The 16,974-nt window shown below is 42.0% G+C and overlaps 1 protein-coding gene across 1 annotated transcript; it reads right to left on the bottom strand.

The window, feature by feature from the left end:
- Window positions 1–454: 454 nt before the first annotated feature.
- si:dkey-117m1.4 (serine/arginine repetitive matrix protein 1) lies at window positions 455–16,954 on the bottom strand. The gene is made up of 9 exons (XM_041983495.1): window positions 16,647–16,954; window positions 9,962–10,056; window positions 9,500–9,581; window positions 7,610–7,970; window positions 6,168–6,242; window positions 3,447–4,576; window positions 1,803–2,629; window positions 1,046–1,285; window positions 455–883 (listed from the first exon to the last, which is right to left on the bottom strand). Exons 1-9 carry the CDS (start codon window positions 16,730–16,732, stop codon window positions 630–632), a joined length of 3,150 nt encoding a protein of 1,049 aa, XP_041839429.1. The 5' UTR covers window positions 16,733–16,954; the 3' UTR covers window positions 455–629.
- Between the last annotated feature and the right edge of the window lie 20 nt (window positions 16,955–16,974).

Raw genomic sequence — 16,974 nt, 5'->3', positions numbered from 1 at the left:
AAGGAAAACTAGCTTATTTGAGGAAACATCTTGGTTAGCTGTAGTTAGGCCTACTCTAAATGTAAAGCTGCTATGAAGGAAAGTATGGCCCAAGCACAGGCCACTTGTCCTATTCAACATTTCCTAGTGCATAAAACACAAATGCTACTTCACAACGCTCACATCAACACTCTAGGGAACAGCTGCACCCCTTGTTAACATCTGTATTTGTTTTGGAAGGAAAAAAAAATGTCCATATACAAGAACAACACAGGCTGAGGCCAGTGTCATGGTCTCTGAAGTTTCTCAGGGCATCTCTCAAACAGCACCCTTCATGTGCACCTCATCTGACCAGACATGCACTTTAACTGTCAAAACCAGGCACCACGCCTGCTCGAGGAGGACTTTTAAGACCTTAACAAAAGAGCAGCAAAATAAAAAAAAACAAAAAAAAAACAAACAAACAAACAAAAAAAAAACTAAATTTCTGTTTTCTATGGGCTCAAAATGTAATGCAATCATGTGTCAAAGTAGAACACTGGCAGGGTGAAATTTAGGACTCTGAAAACAAGTGCATTTCCTGGTACCATTTGAGATTCTGCTCTGATCAGCTGCTTTGAACTACACATGAATGATCCCCGTTCTCTTCCTCAGCAAACAGTGAGGGGCTGGGGCTCGCTTTCACGTCGCTGATTTTTCTTTAGCAGTTGAATACGATTGTGGCAGTAAAACTTGATGGCACGCCAGTCGCGGTGGTTGTTGACCAGCAGGGGGCACTGCTGCAGGCAGCGCTCACAGTCAGCCTTAGCAGGGACTCGAAGCTCATTAATGTTCTGGGTCAGGTGCTCCTCCACTGCCGCACGCTCCGCCTCTGACCAGGGACGCTTCAGGACGCCTCGCTTTCCTACAGCACAGGAGAGATCAGTGTTGCTTGGGGTTAACCATTTTTTTCAGAACTTTTTTCAATCAGCTTAATCATAATTAAACCTCTAATGGTGCTTTTCCAAATTAACGGTACCATAACACATAAATAAAAAAGATACAAAACTGACAAAAATGTACCAACCTGAGCCTCTCCTACGGTTTGAAGGTGGGGGTGGAGGCGGAGGAGGCGGAGGAGGAGGCTGGATGTTCTTGAGCTTCTTGGGCCTTCCTACCCGTCCGTTGTTCTTGCCCTTCCTGACGTACAGTAAGGTAGGTGGAGGGCTCAGAGCAGGGGCAGGGGTGGCTGTCTCGGACTTCTCCTTGACATGCTCCCCTTCAGACTCGCCTTCGGAGTACGAGTCTGCCGAGTTTCCTGACATTACTGGAGACGGGGAAGAACAGAACAGTTTGGAGTTAAGAAAAGAAAGAGCAGAGCTTGCATAATACTTAACTTTATAGCGGAACAAGACAACACTAACAGACTGGATAGACTGATCAGAAATGCTGGCTCTCAGCAGACTGCTGTCACTGAGCTGCTCTATGGATATACTCGGGAAATCCTTCCTACCCAGAGCCATCAGACTGTTTAACAGCACACTGGAGAAGGATGGTGGGATGGGGGCAAAGAGAGTGGTGGATGGAATAAAAGACTGCCCCCTATAGACCACTTTAGCTTGACACAAGGCACTTGTTGCTGTCACTTTCAACCTGCCTTGTATATTTTCACTGTTTACTTATTTATGTTCGCACTTACATAACATCACTATATTTCAATTTTTTTCTTATTTATGTTGATTGCTTTTTATGTGAGTCAAATTTTCTTAAGGATCAATAAAGTATCTATCTATCTATCTATCTATCTATCTATCTATCTATCTATCTATCTATCTATCTCTTACCGTCCAGCTCCAGACAAATGTGGTTCAGGCTCATTCCTCTGAACAGCACTCCATCTCTCTCTCCACACAGTACCACTCGGCCCACTCTGCCCATCAGGCCTGGGTCTTGGCCAATTCCAGCACAGTTCTGCGTCACATGGTACTCTCTTTCAAGGAAGTGCTCCAACCTCTCCACAGCACTGCCTCCTGGCTGCCTGGGATCCTCCCCTTCTCCTAGAAGTAACAGCTGGGTTAAGATTGCTACCTGCCGGCGAACCCTGGTTTGGGTCAGGGCACGGGGATTGCGGGTCCCACTGGAACGAGCCAGGCTGCGAAGGAGATCAGTACCACGCAGGGGTGTGGCAGGTGAGTGGTAGGGCCGGGCAAAAACATATGGGTTTGCAGGGTCAACCCCTACGTCCTGTCGTGTCTGTAAGAGAAGCTCCAGGCAGGGCTCACAGTGAGGTGGGAGGATGAGGGGCTGGACGCGTCCACGCTTACCCTGGACCCCGACTCTAGGTAGATGAGGAAGTACTAGTCGCTCAAAAGGGGAAAGGGAAGCCTCCAATGGTGTGAGAGCTGGAGGAGCACCAGGTGGGACAGGAACAGGACACTGAGGAGTCACACGTGCACGATATTCAGCAATGGACAGCTTGGAGACCTCACACTCACGTCGCCGGTTATACAGGATGAGAAGAGCCAGACTGGAGTGGCAGAGGAGGCGCCAGGCCTCTGCAGATTGCAGCTGCCGAGAAAGGGACAAGAAGGCTGAGTGCTGAAGCCGCCGGAGGTAAAGAACCAGAGAGGACAGGGACGAGAGGAGGGGCAACATGTGGTGTCGCCCTGAACTATTGAAAAAAAAAAAACAAAAGAAAGAGACATTAAGGTTACATTTCTAACTTCAGAAGTTTACATTATCATGCAAAATAAGTGTACCAACTGTACTGGCAATTATTATCTATAAATAATATTATCAAATACATTTATCTCTCCATCTCTGAACCATGCACTGTAAACACATTTATTTCTGTACTTGATTAAATTAAAAAAAAAAAAACTAATTATGAGTTGCATTTTTGTAGTGAAAGGAAGTCGATGGGTAACTGAGTGAAGATTAAGTAAGTTACAGGCAGCTGATCTTCCATGTATGATGACCAATGACAAGTATGTGCAAAAGGCTCACTCTAAGAGAATAAAAACATTACAAGTTATCTTAGTAAATTGATTAGTTACCAATAGAAACAACAGTTTTTAATAATTTGTTCATTAACCTTTGATTTTGTCACACACTGCTGCTTTAAATCCATTTTCAGCTATGAGATGCTTGAAAATAATGGCTTCATCAGTCTATAAAAGCCACCATATTTTGACATTCAGACACTGGTTATACTGTTTATCAAGGGCTATTTACTTTATGATATTTTTTAAATCTGGGTAGCACATTAAGATAAATATAAAAACAATATATATGTTTTTTTTAACTGCTATGTTATCCATTTTGATGTGTGTAAAGGCTTGTATTATTTTTATATGCATGAATTGCTTTTTATCATGTAAAGCACTGTGCTGCCTTTTATAAATAGTTTGAAAGTTTGAAAACTATTACTTCACATTATCTAGACAACTGAGGAGGCCACTGCAGGGTAATGCTTTGTCAGAAGTTACCTGAGCAACTCCTTCTCTTTTTCCTCTGTCCCACTGTCATCTTCAACTTCCATCACTCCATTTTCCTCATCATCCTCTTCTTCCTCATCCTCTTCTTCCTCTTCCTTCTTAGGTGGCTCAATCTCTTTGGATGATTTGATACTGAAGGACTGAGGGCTCATCGGCTCTGTGTCCTCCTCTTTGGACCTCTTTACCACAACAACTTCCACATCTTCATCTTCATCCTCCTCTTCCTCCATTTGTCTTCCTTTCTTGAGTTTCCTTACTGCTCCCTTCCTGGACTGCGTCACAGCCAAAGGGGGTGGGCTCCTCTTTAAGACAGACACCGGCACTGCATTTTGTCCTCGGGGAGGAGTCAGCACAGGTGGGGTAGAGTTCCTTCCAGAAGAGGTAGGGGACTGGCTGGCCGCTGTGAGAGTGGGTGGAGACATGGATAGGTCCTGGACCCCACTCTGTGCAGGGTCTGAGCAGCGACTTTGTCCTCGGGCATGGGAAAACTTGGAGGGTTGCTCAGTGTGTGTGAAGGCTATAGCGGAGTTCGGGCTCTGTGCATGCAGATGGGGCATTTGGGTGTAGCGCTCAACTAAGGCAGAGCACACATCAGGCTGGTGGGCGTGGTGTTTATCTAAGTGGCGGCCCAAGGAGCGAAAGTGGCGTCCGCAGTGTTCACAGGTTTGGCGCATGGAGTCAATGGAAACCCTGCCTCTCGGGGCATTTGTGGTGGTGTTTCCTGTGGGGCCAGAACTGAGCGGAGCTGGATGTTTGAAGACAGGCTTAGCAGAAGAGGAAGAGGAGGAAGACGAGTAAGGGGGAGAGGGTTGCACTGGAGAATGGGATGAAGGAAGTGGACGGTTGAGAGGAACGCTGGTGGGAGACACTGGTGGGGAACGCCCAGTTGGGGTCCGATTGGGGATCTTTTTCTTGGATGGAGTGGTGCGACGTTTCTTCCTCCGTCGAAGTGCACGGCCGCGTGGGCTGCAGTTGTCCTCATCTGCAGCGTCTGAGTCACTAGCGTCAGAGTGGGAGATGGGGGAGGAGGATGGGGAGAGGGACCAAGAGGGGGTGACATATTCCTGTTGCTGCTGTTGATGCCGCTGCTGCTGGGCTGTCAGAGAGAGAGGCTCATCCTCCTGGAAGGGAAAGACATCTTTTATAGTAATAATAAAATGATAAAAATATACAAACGTGTGGAGGTTTGTGTTGAATTCACGGCTGGACACATTTTTGGGGAAACAACTCTGCTGTGTTGTGACTGAAACTTCTACTTTCATAGTCTCTTTGAACGTTTTACTCTCAAACTAAAGTTCTTTTTTTTTTTTTTTTTACTTTGTAAGCAAACCTTTTTTATCATTGGTTTTATATGTGTGGGCTTTTTTGCCTCAACTAGTTGACTGTTTCAATCTCTTTAAGCTGGATCTTACTTATCTTACAGGTCATGGCTTTCCCCTCCCACACAATGAGTATATTATTAAAAATTAAGATTACTCAGTGGGAAAAGTTATCAAATATGACAGCTGGCTATAAAAAGTAATGTTTTTACTGCTTAGAAATTAGGTAATAATACTTAGGAAAAAAGTATCAGATGCAATCCATGAATTTATTGTACAGCTGTTAAATTCTATCAAACGTCACAAAGAATTTAAAAAGTAATTGGACTAAACTATAGACTACATTTATAATTCAACTATAGACTGTTCATTTCTCAGAACACTAAAATCTTTAGTTGTTGTTGTCAATTAGCTACTCCAGCAATAACAGACACCTTGCCTGTCATAGTTAATCCCTGAAAAAAGTTTGTTATAATAAACGTGTTTTTCATGCTTGACTTCATGATTGAGATTGTCGAATTTTCTACTATAATCATCTGTGATTTAGGAAGTATGTAACATTCAGTAAGTTTTTGAGAGATTGAAATTGTCAAGCTATGGTTACAACTTAACTTGGCTAGTTAGTTTGACTACTCTCCTCTGTCCCATCATATCTGCATGGGAGGGAAATCAGTACATTCACCTAAGTAAGTCCAACACACCGTCACTGGACTGTGTAAAAAACAGTCAAGACGTTCTGCTGCTCCTAACTTCCTCTGAGGAAGATCAACTTTCTTTTTTATTTTTATTGACAGTCTGGCTATGTTCTAAGTGACCGCAAACTTCCACATAGTCTTAATGTGATGCTTTTCAGTCACAGTTTCATTTAGATAAGAACTTAAAAATATGTGAATGTGATCAGTTTTACAGGGAATTCAGCTGTATTTTATTATCTATTTGCAACTTATTGTTTCTTTAAAAAGATGCATAATATCCCTTGTGGTTGTTATTTGGTGTAATCTTCTTCTTCTTTTGCAGAGTGCAGGACAGAAGCTACCAGCTTGAATCAGGTTGAGCATATATATGCATGCAGAAGGAATCCGACCCCAACCATGTTATTTTGGTGTGTTAATTCTGCTTCGAAAAGCTAAATCTATTTGATTTTAAACAGTCTAACATGTTCATAACTCTTTTGTAAGTCTGGTTGTGCTTGGGCTAACGCATTTTTTATATTAAATAAATTAAATAAATAGCAGGAATTACTGATCTTACTTCCTGATCCAGAGGCACATGGCATACAGGATCCCCTCATAACAATAAAACTTCATAGCAGATAAAGTGATAGGGATAACTTGATACTTGCTAATTTGTTTGACAGTGTGGTTATTTGACATGGTTGTCATTTTTAAGTTACCTTTTTGATGTTGTTGTTATTCTCAGTGTCAGAGTTACACTCGTGTTGTGCAGGAGACACAGTGGTCCGGAAACCCTGTGGAACACACAGAACTTACATTAAAGCAGCAGGCACATGATCATTAATGTATGCTGTCACAGTCAAGCCCAACTGTCACTCAGAGAAAATGAGGACACCCCTGTATAGCTTAAAAGAGGCTGGTTAGAGCTACACATCTGCCATTAAAGAAGCTAAACAAAAGATTTAAACAGAGAGATGCTTTCAAACAACTTTGTATTAGAAATTAAGATGAGACTAGCGATCTATCAGACACAGACACCTACAGTAAAAGCATTTTTTTTTCTTTCTAATCACAGAATAATACTTAATTTGAAGGGATTGTAAGCAGTCTTGGCTCCCTGATGTTAGTTTCTTAATTTTAACAATTCAATTTTCTAAAATGGATTCTGGTATCATCGTTTTACTGAGTAAATTGATCCAATCTAATGGGATCCATTAAAAGGAACAGATGTCATGTAATAACCATGGTTACTGTTGCTAAAGCACTATAGGTAGAAAGAGAGCTGGAGCTCTGCCATCACCATGGTAACCCCATACCTTGCTTAGCTTGTGCATGTAGAATGACTGTGTGCAGTGGGTAATGAGAATGTATGTGTGTGACAGACAGTGAGTGAAGCTTATCAGCAGCGTGTGAATACACATATGTTCGTTTATCTGAAGCCATGAGGTATTTACTGTATTTCTATACTTATGAGGACCATGTAAAGTTGCATTTCAACTGCAGGAACCTTTTCCAGGAACTAGGATCTTTTAGGGCTGGGATATACTTGCTGTGAATGCAAGCATACTCGTCAATGTTCGGCTACGTTTGTGTATATACTTTCTGCAAACGACGGAAGCACGACGTGGCAAAAATGCTCAATACTGGAGGTCACTGCAAGGGGGATAACACAGCACTTGGACTTTGTAAAGGTGAAAAGGTCAATCTACCAGTCACATTGTATTTCTAGGACATTAATCCCCAAAATGCTTTAAATTTGTTGACAACTGTTAAGGTACTAGTGTCTGTCACTGTGCAACGGGGAGGAAACGATCCGCCATCGTGTTTACCTCGGACCTATCGTGTTCATGCTTTTGTTTGCATGAGCACTTCTAGCGTTCAAGTCAATATGGCAACTTTTTTAAAATATCATTTAAGTTTAGATATGTCTTCCTTCTATCAGCTGGGAGCTTGAAAATGAAGTGGAGAGAATGCTCCTATAACAACTGTTTATTGCTCTGACCAAATCAGAGCAACAAATAGATTATTTGACTATATATATATATATATATATATATAAATTAATAAACAATATAAAGCATTGTGGCTGAGAAAGCTGGAGACTGGTCAAAGGTTCTGATAACTAAGTTTACTGTATGCTTCTGTCTTTTATAGCACTCACCAGATTTTCCCCCCACTCTGTCAGGCTATAGTCGACGGTGATCTCCTCCCCCTTGGTGATGTCTCGAATAGCAATAACAACCAATCGCACTTGGCTGCCACAGTGGACTTCTCGTATACGGCAGTTCGGGGAAGGAGGGCAGGAGCTGGCTGTTGGAGCTGGAGCGGAGGCTGTAGGAGCAGCTGGAGCTGTGGATGCAGGAGTCATAGAGAGGGCCTGAGCTGAAGCTGTGGTGGCCGGGGCAGGAGCAGGTACAGGTGTTGGGGTTGGGGCCGAGGAGGCAGCTGGAGCTGGTGTGGAGGCGGAGCAGGAGCTGACCTTGGATCCAACAGAGACTTTATCCTGACAGTGCTGTGATGAACTACAGAGAAATGAAGGAAGTGAGGAACAGAAGGAAGAAAGGAATTCACTACTTTTACCATAAAACACATCAGTGATACTCTTGTGGACTAAAACATAAGCTGTGTTTTTACCCTTTTGTCTCTTATGCTGGAAGGATGAGTTTGTTCACAGAAGGATTCAGCCATATTACATCAAGAAAATTAAACCAAGCCCTCATGAGATTCAGCTAATCAAAACCGAGAATTAAATATTTTTCTCTTTGCCATCGCTATAAATAGAAAGTCTAGTTTTACTATAATTGTTTAAATAAAAAAAATTAAAAAACTTAAAGACATTTTAAATAAAAAAAATAAAATTAGTATATTGACTTAATAAGTGGGCAGTTACTCAAAAAAATGTATTTAACTATGCTGAAATAAATCATTAAATGCAGCTTCAGTGTCTTTCAGTTGTGTTATATTCTCACCTAACCTAGACAAAGTAAAGCTTTATTCTTGCTCTTGGCTCCAGATTTGTTCTAGCAACTAGAACATTTGGTCATTTAAAATGTAAAATGTCACAAAATGCTCCTAAAGGGATATTTCAATCAAGGTATGTATACAGTAGTAATGACATTTTAATTGTATTGTCCTCTATACATAAAAATTCAAACATACAAACTTGAGCCGTTGCATCAGGGCAGTGATTTTCACTCCTAGACCACAGAGTACTGATGATTTTCCATCGTTCTGGCAAGTCAACTAAATTATTGTCACATCTTAGCTTTAAGTTGGTGTGTTTATGTACATTAAAACCTACTGGGTTGGTAGGACCTAAGGACTGGGATTCAGAAGGGCTACTCTCAGACTAAAGGTGCAATCACCCCAGGATAGTCCACTAGACTCGGAACAAGTAGGGGTTCAGTTTGGAGTTGCAACATTCTTCTGGCTCGAGTTTGCGTTCATACTGCACTACTCAAAAAAAGTCAGACCTTCGAAATAACATATTCCACTCCTTGGTGGAGGTGGCACCGCAAGAATTACTGACGGAGAAGACAGGACACACAAAAAAAAACTGAGTGATCACTTGGTTAATGCAGAATAACATCTTTTTCCACCACATATCAGCAAAATATGGAGCTGCATCAGATCCTAGTGGTCTTGGTTTGATCAGAATTTTATCAGAACTTTTACCGCCTTATTCCACATCTTACCACAGGCCATTTCTCCTAGCCAGAGCCATCTATCATCCCACACGTAATGCCTTGCGTTGAACCCACAATCCTTGTTGCTTTGTTCGCTTCCTGTATTTAGTTCCCTTGAAGTCAACAGACCCGTATTTTTAAATGGACTAGCGTCAGCTTCTTTGATCCGAATCAAGAGTTAATTTGCACAATCACAATTCCCTAAACAAAGCAAACTTTCCAAGCAAGCAGACTAGGATTTAAATCAAAAGGGCTGGTGTGAATGTGCCCTAAGTTAAGATCTGAACATGTTTATTACTTTAAAAAACAAAGTGACATAAGATAAATCTCATAGTAACTAACAGAAGGGCATTATTTACACTTACCAGCTGAGAGGAGCAGGTTCGGTGCTGTAGGAAGGTCCGTCCGGTACAGGCCGTTTATTTTCTCCTGCGTCCTTCCGATCACCTGAAAGCACAGCAACAGTCAGTATAAAAGGATTACAAAGTAGGAACAGACACACTGTAACATGCACGCACAAACACACACACACACAAGGGTTATAACCCCATCTCCTAGAGTACACACACACTCAAAGAGGTGCACATAGCAACACGTAGGTTGCCAGGCACACACATTCAGACACATGCACAAAAGTAGGTCACTCACTTACACACGGTCCACCCCCACACCAATTACAGTTACACAAACAGATGCACATGCACACACACACCACTCACAAATAAATACACACACAATCACAGCTGTTGGCTGCAAGAATATGACATGTGGATTTAACCCCCCTACCACACGAACACACACACACAAACGGACACACACACACACACCTGGGCTGAAGCTGTGTTCAGGCATGCTCTCTTCCTCCGTGTGTGTGACAAAGACTTTCACGGGTGTCCCTTTTCTTTTCCTTCCACAGCCACGCCTGCAGAAAATGCACACATGCATAGACACACACAAAAGAAAAAAAACAAAACAAAACATACAATTATCATTTAATCAACTGGCCTACTGGCCAAACTTCACATCAGTCAGGTCAGGAGTGATCAATAAGCTGATGGCTACCTAATGAATCAACACACCCTCCCACATAAACACATGAAATATGCAAATACAGAAATAACAAATACAAAAAATGAGTAGTATAGTTCAGGGTCTTAGATTTCACATGAACTGTACAGAGGAAATCAGTTTGGTCTAAGATGAACAGCAGATTGCTGATTGGTGGTGCGGTGGCCAATTGTTGACGACCGATTGAACAGCCGTTTGACAGGCCTACCATACCAGTGTAACGGCACGGAAAACACTGAAATCTATAGTTTCATACACTGTTTTTCCTTACAGATTTTTTTTTTTTTTTATTTCATGCCAATTGTGATTCTACTGTGTGTGTGTGTGAGGGTTTGTGTGTGTGTGTGTGTGTGTGTGTGTGTGTGTGTGTGTGTGTGTGTGTGTGTGTGTGTGTGTGTGTGTGTGTGTGTGTGTGAGAGAGAGAGAGAGGGAGAGAGAGAGAGAGAGAGAGAGAGAGAGAGAGAGAGAGAGAGAGAGAGAGAGAGAGAGAGAGAGTGTGAGTGTGGATTTCTTAACACTTGAAACCACCTATGAGATTGTTTAATACTGACATTTCTATAAATCACAGAAAGGTGTACATTGTCATCCACATGCATGCACATGCCCATCCTCATGTCCAAGCACCAGACAAAAGCAGAGACCACAGCGCTGGAGCAGGTCAGAGACCTACTGAAAGGTAAAGAAAACTAAAATAACCTGACACCAAATGCCGACTTATGTAACTGACAGATTTACATTCTCAGTGCCACACATATGAAGCAGTTCGTATTGCTGTATGAAAACGTTTTTTATTTTAGTTTGGGATGTTCGTTATTTACATTACAGCTAAAAAAAAAAACCTCACTGGTCTTTTTTCTTAATATCTGTAATGCTTTTAATGTTTTATGAAAAGCACTTCGAATTGTCCTGTACATGAAACGTGCTATACAAAAAAACTGCCTTGCCTAAACTGACTCCCATTTTTACAGAATGTTGGCTTCCTAATTAAAAATGACTATTAATATATTTTTTAAATAGGTAACGCTAACCTGCTCACTGGATCACCTTTTGGCACATTAACAATTGACTTAGTGTTGTGGTTCAGTAGGCACACAGAAAAACTACAGTGAGACAAATCAGCGTACAGTTTGACAGAATCCAGCTAAATAGAACATGAATATGAAGAGTAACGTCCAAGTAAAAACTATGTCAGCCTCAGTATGATTGTTCAGTTTAATTAGTGTTTATATGTGAGCACTGTATCTCCTTACTACAGGGAGCTTGAACGCAGCCACTTGTGTGAGCCCCGACAGCACAGGTCAGATTATCTTCTTCAAACTAAATCCAGTCCAAAACAGCCACGCTCACAAGAGCCAAACAGATCCTGCCTCTGCCGAATCTGGGCTAGTTCGATTACCACAGATCTCAGTATTGTTTTCCATCAGTATATGTTTTACTCACATGACATTGTAGTGAAACAAGGCCATAGGAATACTGTGCTTTGTATTTAAAAATGTTCATTACCATCTGTTTTGGTATGTTCCTCTGTGTTTTTTCATACAGACAATAAAGTGAAATATTAAAAAAAGGAAAAATAAGAAAATTATTAGGACAGAAAAGTGAAGTGAAAAAATTGAGCAAGAAAAGAAAAAGGACAAGGAAAAAGTAGAGTGGTTATTCAGCAGAGATATCAACCTGACACACTGTCTATTGACCCACTCCACTTCCATCTACAATCAAGACTGTTTGCACATGTCTGTGTTTAACTGAATGTGAACATGTAGCTATGCTCACATCTCTGCAGACAACCAAACATAAAAATCTTGACTTTGAAAAAACAAATAAACATGTTAATCAACAAGACCTAGGACATGGTTTCAAGTTTGAATTAGTTAAGATGTTCTTACTCCGACAGTGCACTCAATTGTGGTACTTGACTTATCACAACACTGCTGTAGTCACATGGTCATGCAATGACCCAACTGTCATGACAGTAGTGTTCATTGACAAAAACCTGAGCGACAACCATCCCTCAACCAAATATGCTCCATATATAAAAGCACACTAGTGATCTTCTGATTACAATTTTGGAACATATATAAAGTGAAATTAATTTATTTTATATCCGTATTTAAAGTAGTGCTGGGAAGCATGGTTGAAATGAATAAACCAAAGAATTCTAAATGAGCCAGTGCAGTGCATTAGGATATGAAAAATAACTGCAATAATCACATATAAACAATGCAGATAGCTTAGTCAGCCATACAAAATACCTCAATTCATAGTCCACTAAACAACTCTTCCCTTAGAATTCAGCTTTCATTTTTTTTTTTTTTATTTTATTTTCTTTTACTTTTATTTTTTTCTTTTATCTTTAAAAGTAAAAGAAAAAAAAAAAAAAAAAAAAAAAAAAAAAAAAAAAAAAAAAAGAATTCAGCTTTCATTTTTTAAATAAATCTGCAAAATGATCGTGCTGATCAGGTGTTTATATAATAACTGTGACAGACCTAGTTCTGAGTAGAAGTCATTCTACTAAATATTTTTATCAGAGCAAACACATCCAAAGATGTAAAAAAAAGACCCCACAGTTAGATTCCTGCTGCCTAGATAACATCCGGGAAAAAAACTGAACAACAAAGTAAATAAAAGTAACACCTAATTACATCTCTTATTATTAGAATACAATTCCAGTGATGAAGGATATACAACTATATCGAGTAGCTGACACTAATTCAAATACCCACACAAAAGATTTCAGTCCTCTGTATAAAAATGCAGCAACTAGTGCTCACACTTGCACTGCATTTAGACACACAGTCCTGAGCCATACCATCCAACAGGTTAGCAGCTTCCCCCTGAAAAACTGTTTATATCTTGCTTCATTATTTTGAGTCTTCTGGTTGTCTGTGTGTGTGTATTTAGTTTTGGTTCAACGAGTTTCTCAGAAGTTTATTTCTTGGCGAGCAAATCTGTCTCTCTTCCATGTCTTCAGTGTGCTGACCCCTCATCATCTTCCATTCCCGTCTCATTCTGTCTCACCCTCCATCGATTCTCTCATTCTTTCCCTCCCTTCTTCACTCTAAATAACACACACATACACACAACTCCCTCCCACCAACCCACATGCATGCACAAACACACAAACAAAAAGTGCATAGTCTAGACCCACATATGCATGAGAACACACACAGACTCCACATGTGCACACACAAACAGTTACACACACATACACACATCTCTCCCCCTCCATGGCCCACATGCATGCACAAACACACACATCCACACACATACAGAGGCACGCAAACAGGCTCTCTCTCTCTCTCTCACTCACACACACACATACATACACACACACCCCTCCCTCTCAGGCTTACAGGCATGCAAACACACACACTGACACATACACACACACATACAGTACACACAAATATCCTCTCTCTAGCCAAGCTTGCATGCACGCACACACCCCTCCCCCTTTCTCTAAAGCTCACACACATACACACACACACACATAGGAAAGCTCACTCAAGCACAAACACACACTCTCTCTCTCTCTCTCTCTCAAATAACCAAACCCACAGTCTCATGTTCCATCTCTTACACACACACACACACACACACACACACACACACACACACACACACACAAAGCCAAGCACGCATGCATTGAATCTGCACTTCACCGACTCATACTCATGCATGTCTACCACAATATATTCCCTCCTTCACTCTGTGGCACGCACACACACATGTTCCATCAAACAAGTTATTCCTCCTCAGCCACAAGCAAACAAACACTGCGTGTGCTGGTAGACACAAAGACACACACGCAGCATCTTGTCATGCAACTGTTTCTACTGTCCTGTCCACAAACATATGGACTGCACACAAACACTCATACACTCTCACCCAAACTCACTCAATACGCCTCACGTATACTCTGTCCTTCATGCAGATTGTTGTCTCTCTGACACATACACACAATTCTCAATAATAAAACAGATACAAACACACACCATCCTCCCCCCTTCTCACATATACCATACCACCCACACAAAGATACTTTTCCTTTGAGCATGCGTGCGTACATACACACGCCATCTTTTCCTCTTTCATAAACAAAGTAGATGCATAAACACTCTCCTTCCCTCTGTATGACACACACAAACACATTGCCCTTGTCTAACAGCCACACACACACATACAAACCTTGCGTTTGTCTCCCCCATGACACACACCCCTCCCTTTCTTACTGACTGCAGAACAAACACACTCTCACACTCTCTCTCACAAACACACACACACACACACACACACACACACACACACACCTCTCCTTCCAGAACAAATACACAAACCCAGAAACAGACATACATGCAGCATATGCACTAGCTACCAAGCCTTCTTTTCCAAGACAGACAGACACACACACCCTCCCCTTCTGGTTCACAAGCTTGCTTGCATGCAAGCGATTGCGTGTGTGTGTGTGCGCACACACACACACACACACACACACATCCTCACCCTCTGTCACACACCCTCTCCTCTTTTCCTCTCTCCCACTCTCTCTTAAACACATGCACACTATGCGCTCACTCCCTGCAACACACACCCTCCATCTTCTCTGGCTCTTGCATACACACTGTTACTCACACACAGACACACACCAAACCTCCCCTCCTGTGTTCTTCACATACACATACCTCACAGTTTCCTTAAAAACAGACACACTTTTTTTCCTATCACTCTCTGCCTTGCTCCTATAGCACCATCTTTCACACCTCCAAAGTTTACTCTTAGGACATACACACACACAAGTGACACAACCTTAAAACAACCAACACACACTCTATTTTTCTTGACCAATCATACATTTGGTTACACATAAACACAGTCCTTCATGCTCTCACACACATCCCTTCATTTCCCTCTCCTCCTGTAACACACACTTGCACACAAACAAACACTCACATTCCCTCCCCCACTCTCTGAATACACACACTCTCTCCTCCCCTTCTCTGTGCCTCTAACACACTTCCCCTCTATCTCTGTCTGTCTCACACACACGTATAGGCACATAGACAGCTACACACATTCACTTTTTATATGCTCCTTCTCACACACACACACACACACACACACACATATGTCCTTCACAGCCTCACACAATCTCTACTCTCTTCTACTTCACACATTAAATACACCTTTATTTCTCACTCTTTTTTTGCACTAACACAAATACAATCCATGTTGTTTTCCTATTTCACTCCAACTCTCTGACACACAAACAGTAACATACATTAAAAGTAAACACACACACAAACGCATACAATTTGAAAAACACATTTTCTCTCCTCTCAAACACACCCTGTCTTCCCAACATACACACACTTACACATTCTCTCAACCACACACACACACACACATTCACACAAACACATACACACTCCTGTTCTCTTTGTCACACACTCCTTGCACACTGTGCTCCCCCTCCCTCTCCTCATCTCTGTCTCACTCGCACACACTCTTGTCACGCACACACTCTCTCCCCCTCCCATCCCTCACACACACACACACACACATACGCACTCCCTCCTCCTTCCTCTGCTCTAGTATACACACTCACACACACCCCCATAAACACATACACACACAGAACTGCTCCTTTCTCTCACGCTCTCTTCCCTCTCTCTATGTGTGTGTGAGAGAGTGAGCGTGTGTGTGTGTGTGTGTGTGTGTGTGTGTGTGTGTGTGTGAGAGAGAGAGAGAGAGAGAGAGAGAGAGGGAGGTGTGTGTATGTGTGTATCTTTCTCTAGCACTCACACAATCACAAACGTGAGTACACGCACTTCATAGAGGCACAAGGGCGCACTTACAGACACGCACATAGAGTAGTTTTGACAGTATGTTAATTCCAACATTTTCCCATCTTTGGGGGAGTGAACATTTGCATGGCGTTCTTGAAAACTTTGATTGTTGGCAGTTAAACTCACAAAATCTTATTATTGCAGATTTGAGGGTTTACCTGAGAAAACTAATAGTTGTGAAGTACACGTCATGTCACATTGGTGAAATTGCGTCCATTTGTTATTATTTTTTCTTTTTTAGCCATCCTGTCACTCAACAAAACACTGGCTGTTAAATAGGTGAATTCAGTGTCAGACAAAACAGACGCAAACTTGCGCACGCGCGCACACATCTCTTTGGGTCCGCACTGTAAGGTGGAATTAACGTTTAAAAGCAAGCTAGTGCGAAGCAAACAAGCAAGTTTCTCTCATATTTTCAGTCAGTCCGATGTTTGCTTTGAGACAAACTGGACAAAAAGCGCATCACAATAACTTTAGTTCCATCAAAAACACCCTAACAGGCGCGCGCACACACCCACCCGAGTCTACCGTTGGGAAGAAAAACAGTATCGTGAAACATTTTTTTTACAGTTATGCATGTCATGGGCAACGGACTCACCCCCGTGTTGGCGGCGCCTGTTTGACACCTTCTATGTCGCTATGTAGGTCTCGGTATTCGAAGAGCGAGCGTACGGTCTCCGCCATGTTCACGCCAGCAGTCGCTGATCTTCCGCCGCTTCACGGTTCAGCCTCTCGCTCTTCTCTCCGGCCGATCTACTGGCTCACATCAAGGTTATTCCAGCCGCTCCCACCGCAGCTGAGCGGAGGGGTCTGGATGAGCACCAGCAACCAAAAGTAGTCCGTTCAACAGTCTAATGTGCTCTGTGAGTCAGCTAAAATTAGGAGACGTGACCGTATTAAAAAGAAAACGTCAAATTTTCACTCGA

Source organism: Melanotaenia boesemani, chromosome 4 (assembly GCF_017639745.1).
Source record: "Melanotaenia boesemani isolate fMelBoe1 chromosome 4, fMelBoe1.pri, whole genome shotgun sequence".
In the NCBI taxonomy this organism is placed as follows: domain Eukaryota; kingdom Metazoa; phylum Chordata; class Actinopteri; order Atheriniformes; family Melanotaeniidae; genus Melanotaenia; species Melanotaenia boesemani.
Note: the sequence above shows the minus strand (reverse complement) of the source record. Positions and strands in the feature narration are given on the sequence as shown.

Coding starts and splice junctions, on each gene's coding strand:
- si:dkey-117m1.4 (XM_041983495.1), bottom strand. CDS start 16,732: ATGGCGGAGACCGTACGCTCGCTCTTCGAATACCGAGACCTACATAGC. Junction 9,582..9,961: donor TGAACACAGCTTCAGCCCAG/GTGTGTGTGTGT, acceptor CTGTGCTTTCAG/GTGATCGGAAGGACGCAGGA. Junction 7,971..9,499: donor GAACCTGCTCCTCTCAGCTG/GTAAGTGTAAAT, acceptor ATTTCTCTGTAG/TTCATCACAGCACTGTCAGG.